The 10,128-nt window shown below is 47.3% G+C and overlaps 1 protein-coding gene across 1 annotated transcript; it reads left to right on the top strand.

Moving 5' to 3' along the window:
- The first annotated feature begins 4,821 nt into the window (after positions 1-4,821).
- LOC145337318 (putative G-protein coupled receptor 139) lies at positions 4,822-9,563 on the top strand. Its single transcript, XM_080182118.1, has 2 exons — positions 4,822-4,825; positions 8,650-9,563. Exons 1-2 carry the CDS (start codon positions 4,822-4,824, stop codon positions 9,561-9,563), a joined length of 918 nt encoding a protein of 305 aa, XP_080038244.1.
- The last annotated feature ends 565 nt before the right edge of the window (positions 9,564-10,128 follow it).

The raw sequence follows: 10,128 nt of genomic DNA, 5'->3' as shown, positions 1-10,128 counted from the left end.
CTCCTGCTCCTATTTCTTATGTTCTTATAATAGGGTGACCAGAATTGCACACAGTATTCCAAGTATGGTCTGGATATCGACAACCAGCGAAGCCAGAATGCAGCCCGTCAATGCAGACCAACCCACGGATGCAGGAACTGCAAGCAAGGCAACAAACCCTTCATCCACGCATCAACCAGACCAAAGAACTCATTGGACACAACCATACCTTTAACATCGCAAACCATTCTCACCATCTCCCAGGCTCGGAAAGAAGCAGAAACTCCAGGAAGCATGGGAAATGTGCAGGCCTGCAGGTGAGAGTGGAACAACACAGTCCCAAGGCCCCCCTTCCCATCTTACCACTTACAAATGTCCTATATCTGGAAAACAAGCGAGCCGAACTTAGAACAAGACTCGTTTTCCAAAGACAGCTGAGGGATTGCTGTGTACTACTTTTGGGAAATGATATTGACTATCTAACTGATCTGTGCCCTTCATTATTTTATAGACCTCTATAAGATCACCCCTCTACGCTCCAGAGAAAAAAGTCCCAGTCTCTCCAGCCTCTCCTTATAACTCAATCCATCAAGTCCCAGGAGCGTCCTCGTAAATCTTTTCTGCACTCTTTCTAGTTTAATAATATCCTCTCTATAATAGGGTGACCAGAACTATACACAGTATTCCAAGTGTGGCCTTACCAATGTCTTGTACAACTTCAACAAGACGTCCCAACTCCTGTATTCTGACCGATGAAACCAAGCATGCTGAATGCCTTCTTCACCACTCTGTCCATCTGTGACTCCACTTTCAAGGAGCTATGAACCTGTTACCCCGAGATCACTCTGTTCTGTAACTCTCCCCTACCGTTAACTGAGTAAGTCCTGCCCTGGTTCGATCGGCCAAAACGCATCACCTCGCATTTATCTAAATTAAACTGCATCTGCCATTCGCCAGCCCACTGACCCAATTGATCAAGATCCATTGCAATTGGAGATAACCTTCTTTACTGTCCACTATGCCACCAATCTTGGTGTCATCTACAAACTTACTAACCATGCCTGCTATATTCTCATCCAAACCATTCATATATATGACAAATAACAGTGGACCCAGTACTGACCCTGTCTCACACCCTGGAGTGTGAGGATTTGTATTATGTTCTGCCATTCCAACAATTTGAGATATATTATATATATTATATATATATAAACATCTGCAATCAGTGCAGGTGATATTTAAAGTGCTACATTTATTGAATCTGTTTTAGTGACGTGAGGAGTGCGGACAATTGTGGATTTGATCTAGAAACTCTGTTAGATTCCAGATGGAAACTTGGTATTCTGGGGAAATGGAATGTTTTTACTGTAAGTGGAGCTGAATCAGATAGGTTTCTTGACCAGTTGAAGTATCTGAACATAAGAACATAAGAAATAGGAGCAGGAGTCGGCCATCTAGCCCCTCGAGCCTGCCCCGCCATTCAATAAGATCATGGCTGATCTGTCGTGGCTCAGTTCCACATTCCCACCCTCTCCCCATAACCCTTAATCCCCTCGCTTATCAAAAACCCATCAAACCGCGTCTTAAATATATTTAGCGAGGCAGCCTCCACCACTTCAATGGGCAGAGAGTTCCAGAGATTCACCACCCTTTGAGTGAAGAAGTTCCTCCTCAACTCCTCTGCACTCCCTCCAAGGCCAAAATATCCTTGCGTAAGCGCGGCGACCAAAACTGCACACAGTACTCCAGCTGTGGCCTCACCAATGCCCTATACAGCCGCAGCAAGACCTCCCTACTTTTATATTCAATCCCCCTCGCTATGAAGGCCAGCATCCCACTCGCCTTCCTGACCACCTGCAAGCTGGGTTTTTGCGACTCATGCACAAGGACCCCAAGGTCCCTCTGCACCGTCGCCTGCTGCAGTTTTTCGCCACGTAAATAATAGTCCTTCCTACCATTATTCCTACGAAAGTGGACCACCTCGCACTTGCCAACATTAAATTCCATTTGCCATTTCCTGGCCCATTCGCCCAGCCTATCTAGATCCTTCTGTAGACTCTCCACACCCTCCGTGCAATTTGCCGTTCCACCAATCTTGGTGTCATCGACACCATACACTCGGTTCCCTCCTCCAGATCATCTATATAAATGGTAAATAGCTGAGGCCCCAGCACCGACCCCTGGGGCACTCCACTAGTCACCATCCACCAATCCAAATAGCACCCATTGACCCTCACCCTCTGTCTCCTATTTGACAACCAATCCTCTATCCACGCTAACACCCTACCCCCAACTCCATGCCCCCTGACCTTCTGCAATAACCTCTTGTGAGGTACTTTGTCAAACGCCTTCTGAAAATCAAGAAAGACCACATCCACCGGCTCTCCTCTATCCACCGCCCTAGACACATCCTCATAGAACTCCAGTAAATTTGTCAGACACGACTTCCCCTAACGAAACCGTGCTGCGTCTGCCCTATCAAGCAATTCCCCTCAAGATGCCTCGCTATTTCCTCCTTGATGACGGATTCTAACATTTTACCTACAACAGACGTTAAACTAACCGGCCTATAATTCCCCACCTTTTGCCTGGCACCCTTCTTAAACAGCGGCGTAACATTAGCCGCTTTCCAATCTTCCGGCACTTCCCCGGAATCCAGCGACGTCTGGAAAATAACCACCAAGGCATCCACTATCACCTCCGCCATTTCTTTCCGAACCCTTGGATGCATTCCATCCGGTCCTGGGGACTTGTCCACAATCAGTCCCTCCAGTCTGTCGAGCACCACCTCTCTAGTAACAATAATGTCATTGAGACCCTCCAGTCCTACCACCTTTCCAACAATATATAGACTTGATAATGTTGCTGGATTTGTATGGGACGAATAATTTTATCAGGTCCTTAGCAGTTGCTGGATATGGAATTGTTAGCACATCTATAACCTTTGATCGGTGTTTATCTTTAACTTTCCCATGGACTGGTGGGCTCTATTGGTTGGGTCGCTACGACAGTGGTGAATATGCATCAATTGAATCATCGATTGCAAGGTCCATGTTAATTGGAAGGAAGTGCGTAAGTGCAGTGTGACCATGAAGTTTAAGGGTTGATACCATGAGTAGTCAGTGTTGACTGAGTCTGTTGGTTGCGATGATGGGTGACTTCAGTTGTTCTATTGTTTTAATCGCTTCTGAGAGTGCGGAGTGATTTTTGGATCGCGTATGGCTTTCCAAATCCAGTGCTTCAATAATCCAAGACAGTACATCGAAAAAAGACAGTACAACAAAACGTCCGAAATAGGCATTTTAATAAAGAACAAAGAACAAGAACAGCCCGGGAAACAGGGCCTTCGACCCAAGGAGCCCACGCTGCCGTTTTAACATTACCAGTCCCCCCTCCACCCATGACCCTTATCTATTCTTTTGGCATTCCACATTGAGGGAAACTAATTTAGGGAGACGTATAAGATGATGAATGGGATGGATAGGATAGAGGTGGAGAGACTCTTCCCGCTCAGAAAGGACAGTAGGACTAGGGGGCACAGCCTCAAGATAAAGGGGGGGGCGGTTTAGAACGGAGTTGAGGAGGAACTTCTTCACTCAAAGGGTGGTGAATCTCTGGAATTCTCTGCCCGTTGAAGTGGTGGAGGCTGCCTCACTAAATATTTTTAAGACGCGGGTTGATGGGTTTTTGATAAGAGAGGGGATTAAGGGTTATGGGGAGAGGGCGGGAATGTGGACTAGATTAGATTAATCATTACTATTGTTTCTGTGCCACAGAGCTCTGTCCCCTCAATGAGAATATGTGATGCCCGAGAGTTTGCTTTAGTAGATTTCTGGTTTTCAACAGACTTGATGACTAAATAAATAAAATCTAATGAACGCAGCTCACATCTATCATTTGGGTTTTAGCCACATGGCCAATGTGCTTGAAATTTACATTTACTAAGCATTAGGGGGTGCACAGTAGCACAGTGGGTTAGCACTGCTTCTTCACAGGTGCTGGGTTCGATTCCCGGCTCGGGTCTCTGTCTGCGTGGAGTTTGCACATTCTCCTCGTGTCTGCGTGGGTTTCCTCCGGGTGCACCAGTTTCCTCCCACAGTCCAAAGATGTGCGGGTTTGGTTGATTGGCCGTGCTAACTAATTGCCTCTTAGTGCCCAGGGATGTGTAGGTTTGAGGGATTAGTGGGTGTAATATATGGGGGTGTAGGGTCTGGGGTGGGATTGTGTCTGGTACAGACTCGAAGCGCCTCTTTCTGCACTTGTAGGGTTCTACGATAACAAGATGCCTCCTTCAGCTGGACACGTGTATCACTGGAATCCTTGCCCGAGTTCTTCTCTAAATTATCAAGATCAGGTCGAGTGCTAAAGAACTGCATCATTAACGATGCATTTTCTTTAAAAATCACAATCATTTCTAGTGCAATACTGTGCGAAATTCTGACAACCATGCAAACTTCAACTAAATTATTCATTAAATTTGGATGCTGCTCACAAGATAAAAATGGAGGATGGAAAGGTGGCATCTTGGATAGAACTGCTGCCTCAGGTAGCGGGTTCCCGTGTCTGTGTGGGGATCCTCGGGGGGACACACACACACAGAGCGTCCTTCCACAGTCTAAACGGTTCGATGGATTGGCAATGCTAAATTGACCCATTGTACCCACTGATTAATTCGGTGGACTAGCCATGGGAAATGCGTGGGGTTATAGAGGGTGGGGCTGAGGGAGGGAGTAGTGGGTGCTGGGCTTAATCCCCTGCCAGGCAGTTGTGTCAACTTTATGGCTTCCTGCTGCAGGTAGGTGTCCTTTCGATGATCTGCCTTCATTTGGAGGTTGGCGTGTAATGGGTAATGCCAGAGGAAAAAAAAATGAATAAATAACGTTTAAAATGAGTTTAATTTAAAATTGTGATATTATGAACACGTTTAGTGGGGCCACCCACCTTGTAGAACGTAGAACATTCCAGCGCAGTACAGGCCCTTCAGCCCTCCGTGTTGTGCCGACCAGTGGAACCAATCTAATGACCCTCTAACCTATGTCTAGGGTGGTGGATAGAGGAGAGCCGGTGGATGTGGTCTTTCTTGATTTTCAGAAGGCGTTTGATAAGGTGCCTCACAAGAGGTTATTGCAGAAGGTCAGGGGACATGGAGTTGGGGGTAGGGTGTTAGCGTGGATAAAGGATTGGTTGTCAAATAGGAGGCAGAGAGTGGGGGTCAATGGGTGCTATTCGGATTGGCGGTTGGTGACTAGTGGAGTGCCCCAGGGGTCGGTGCTGGGGCCTCAGCTATTTACCATTTATATAGATGATCTGGAGGAGGGAACCGAGTGCAGGGTGTCGAAATTTGCTGATGACACCAAGATTGGGGGAACGGCAAATTGTGCGGAGGGTGTGGAGAGTCTGCAGAAGGATCTAGATAGGCTGGGCGAATGGGCCAGGAAATGGCAAATGGAATTTAATGTTGGCAAGTGTGAGGTGGTCCACTTTGGTAGGAATAATGGTAGGAAGGACTATTACTTACGTGGCGAAAAACTGCAGCAGGCGACGGTGCAGAGGGACCTGGGGGTCCTTGTGCATGAATCGCAAAAACCCAGCTTGCAGGTGCAGCAGGTGGTCAGGAAGGCGAATGGGATGCTGGCCTTCATAGCGAGGGGGATTGAATATAAAAGTAGGGAGGTCTTGCTGCGGCTGTATAGGGCATTGGTGAGGCCGCAGCTGGAGTACTGTGTGCAGTTTTGGGCGTCTTACTTACGCAAGGATATTTTGTCCTTGGAGGGAGTGCAGAGGATGTTTACTAGGCTGATACCGGAGTTGAGGGGGTTGAGCTATGAGGAGAGGCTGAATAAACTAGGCTTGTACTCATTAGAGTTTAGAAGAATGAGGGGAGATCTCATTGAGACGTATAAGATGATGAATGGGATGGATAGGATAGAGGTGGAGAGACTCTTCCTGCTCAGAAAGGACAGTAGGACTAGAGGGCACAGCCTCAAGATAAAGGGGGGGGCGGTTTAGAACGGAGTTGAGGAGAAACTTCTTCACTCAAAGGGTGGTGAATCTCTGGAATTCTCTGCTCGTTGAAGTGGTGGAGGCTGCCTCGCTAAATATTTTTAAGACGCGGGTTGATAGGTTTTTGATAAGCGAGGGGATTAAGGGTTATGGGGAGAGGGCGGGAATGTGGAACTGAGACACGACAGATCAGCCATGATCTTATTGAATGGCGGGCCAGGCTCGAGGGGCTAGATGGCCGACTCCTGCTCCTATTTCTTATGTTCTAAACTATTCCAATGTTATCCATATGCCTATCCACTGACCATTTCAACGCCCTTAACATTGGCGAGTCCACAACTGCTGCAGGCAGGGCATTCCACACCCTCTGAGTAAAGAATCTACCTCTGACATCCCTCCTACAATTACCACCCCTCGATTTAAATCTATGTCCCCTCGTGTTAGCCGTCACCATCCGAGGAAAAAGGCTCTCACTGTCCACCCTCTCCAATAAAAAGTCTGACAACACCAGGTTTTAGTCCATCCGATTTATTTGATGGTAAGCTCACTAGCTTTCGAGGGGTTTCCCTCTTCTTCAGGTGAATGGAGAGAATGGCCTCAGACAGAGCATATAGGGCACAGACTTGTATGCCTCAAGTAGGTCACCTCGTAACCTTCTTCTCTCTGATATAAATAACCTCAAATCCCTCAGCCTTTCCTCATAAGACCTTCCCACCATCCCAGGCAACATCCTGGTAAACCTCCTCTGCACCCTTTCCAAAGCCTCCACATCTTTCTTATAATGATTATTAATTGTGGGAATGTTTCTCTGTCTCCTCCCCTGCCTGCCCCTGGGTCAGTTGACCCAGTAATGACCGCGTTAGAGCTCTTTTTTGCGTTACACTAATCACTGATGATCTGCCAAAAAATTTGGTGATTGTGTTTTGTAGAATCTCTACAGTGCAGAGAGAGACCGATGAGTCTGCACTGAACCTGCACCAACCACACTCTCAATCAGGCCATATCCCCAGGTATCCAAGCTTGCCACCCTGTCACCGAGGGGCTAGTTAGCATGGCCATCTTTGGGCTGAGGGAGGAAACCGGAGCATCTGGAGGAAACCCACTCAGACACGGGGAGAATGCGCAAATTCCACGCAAGCCAGGAATCGAACCTGGGTCACGGGTAATGTGGAGCAGCAGTCCTAAGCACTGTGTCACCGCGTTGCCTCAGTCACTTGAGTCCATTCATTTCCTTTTTGCTTCTAACTGGTGAAGGCATCACTTTTTTCAGTTTTTTTTTTCAATTCACTGGGAAATGAGCCAGACCAGGTGCTAGACTTGGAAGTTGGGGTGCATTTTGGTGATAGTGACCACAATTCGGTTACGTTCACCTTAGTGATGGAAAGGGATAGGCATGAACTTCGGGTCAGTAGTTTTAGCTGGGGGAAGGGTAATTATGAGGCTATTAGGAGAGAATTAGGAAGCATAGGTTGGACTAGGAGACTACAGGGACTGGGAACGTCCGAAATGTGGAGTACTGTGTGCAGTTCTGGTCCCCACGTTACAGGAAGGATGTGGAGGCTTTGGAGAGGGTGCAGAGGAGGTTTACCAGGATGTTGCCTGGTATGGAGGGGAGGTCCTATGAGGAGAGGCTGAGGGATTTGGGGTTTTTTTCGCTAGAAATAAGGCGGCTAAGAGGGGATCTTATTGAAACATATAAGATGATTAGAGGTTTAGATAGGGTGGACAGTGATAGCCTTTTCCCTCGGATGGAGAAAGCTAGCACGAGGGGGCACGGCTTTAAATTAAGGGGGGGTAGTTATAGGACGGATGTCAGGGGTAGGTTCTTTACCCAGAGGGTGGTGAGGGACTGGAATGCCCTGCCTGCTGCGGTTGTAAATGCGCCTAGTTTGGGGGCGTTTAAGAGATCCGTGGATAGGTTTATGGACGAAAAGGAATTGGTTTAGATTAGAACATAGAACATAGAACACTACAGCACAAACAGGCCCTTCGGCCCACGAGTTGCGCCGATCACATCAACACCTACCAACCTACAGACCTATCTATAACCCTCAATCTCATTAAACCCCATATACTCATCCAGAAGTCTTTTAAAAGACCCCAGCGAGTTCGCCTCCACCACCACTGACGGCAGCCGATTCCATTCACTCACCACCCTCTGAGTGAAAAACTTACCCCTAACATCACTTCTGAACTTCCCTCCCTGCACCTTAAATCTGTGTCCTCTCGTAGCAACCATTTCAACCCGGGGAAATAGCCTCTGAGAGTCCACCCTATCTATTTCCTCTCAACATTTTGTAAACTTCTATCAGGTCGCCTCTCAACCTTTGTCTCTCCAGGGAAAAGAGTCCCAGCTCCCTCAACCTAACTTCATAAGGCATGCCTCCCAGTCCAGGCAACATCCTTGTAAATCTCCTCTGTACCCTCTCTTGGATGGATGCTGAGGAACTTAAGTTGCTGCACAAACACATTTATCTATGGGGTGACACAGTCCAAATTTAGAGAGCAGATAATTAGTGGGTCATTGTTTTTTAACTGGTCGGCGCAACATCGTGGGCCGAAGGGCCTGTTCTGCGCTGTAATGTTCTATGTTCTATGTCTAGGTCATTAATGGTAAATATTTCGCCTTTAGCCCATGGTTCAATTTCACTTCTCTCTTCCTTACAGTTAATCTACTGGCCATCCTGATCTTGTCCCAGGGGAAGTGTGGCCTTTCTACCTGTACCACTCGCTACCTGGTGACCATGGCAGTGGCTGATCTGCTGCTTATTGTCAATGAGGTTATTCTGTGGTGGATCAGTAACTACTATTTCCCGAGATCGTTCCTGAATATGACACCCGTGTGCAGCGTCATCGTTCTCCTGAGCCGTGCTGCCACAGACTGTTCCGTCTGGTGTACTGTCACTTTCTCGTTTGATCGATTTGTAGCAATCTGTTGCCGGGAACTCAAAGTAAAATATTGCACCAAGAAAACTGCGACCATCGTCCTAATAACAACCTGCAGCCTAATCTGTTTAAAAAATATTCCCTTCTATTTCCCACAAGAAGCTGGGATGATCATTGACAACACATCATGGTACTGTTTTATGAATCCTAACTATTATACAGAGCCAGCGTGGGTGGGATTTGACTGGTTTGACACTATTATAACCCCACTTCTACCTTTCACTTTAATCGTGCTGCTCAATGCTCTGACGGTTAGACATATCTTAACGGCAAGTCGGGTCCGTCAGGGCTTCAGGGGAGAGAGCAAGGCAGGAAATCGCAGTGATCCAGAAATGGAGAGTCGGAGGAAGTCCATCATTCTGCTCTTCACCATTTCTGGCAACTTTATTTTGCTGTGGTCGGTAACGGTTATCGAATTCTTCTACTACAACACGGCAGGGAAGGATCCCGGAGGCTACAACGATTCTGAATACATATTTCAGCAAGTTGGATGGATGCTGAGGAACTTAAGTTGCTGCACAAACACGTTTATCTATGGGGTGACACAGTCCAAATTTAGAGAGCAGATAATAAGCCTCAGGAATTATCCAGTGAAACCAATCATCCGGTTTATTAATAAACAATGCAACCAATAGACACCGAGAGGCAGGTGTAGTTTTTGGAGTGTGTGGTTGGAATGTTAGAACATAGAAAAACTAGAGCACAAACAGGCCCTTCGGCCCACAAGTTGTGCCAATGATATCCATACCCCCTAGGCGTACCTATAACCCTCAATCTTACTAAGTCCCATGTACTCATCCAAAAGTCTCTTAAAGTACCCCAGTGAGTTCGCCTCCACCACCACCGATGGCAATCGGTTCCACTCACCTTCTGAGTGAAAAATTCACAGAGTTGCATGATATTCTCTGGAATGTTTAGTGCTCTGTTAGGCAAGAGGTAAAGTTATGAAATTTGGGAATCCAGTTGGCCAGAATGATACTGGGATCGCCAGCAGCAGGAGAGCAGGGAAACTGCAGCCAGAGTTGTCTCCTTCCCCATCCCTACCTTGGTAGGAATAATGGTAGGAAGGACTATTACTTACGTGGCGAAAAACTGCAGCAGGCGACGGTGCAGAAGGACCTCGGGGTCCTTGTGCATGAGTCGCAAAAACCCAGCCTGCAGGTGCAGCAGGTGGTCAGGAAGGCGAATGGGATGCTGGCC

This window comes from Carcharhinus amblyrhynchos, unplaced genomic scaffold, assembly GCF_965287045.1.
Source record: "Carcharhinus amblyrhynchos unplaced genomic scaffold, sCarAmb.v2.hapA scaffold_46, whole genome shotgun sequence".
In the NCBI taxonomy this organism is placed as follows: Eukaryota; Metazoa; Chordata; class Chondrichthyes; order Carcharhiniformes; family Carcharhinidae; genus Carcharhinus; species Carcharhinus amblyrhynchos.
Note: the sequence above shows the minus strand (reverse complement) of the source record. Positions and strands in the feature narration are given on the sequence as shown.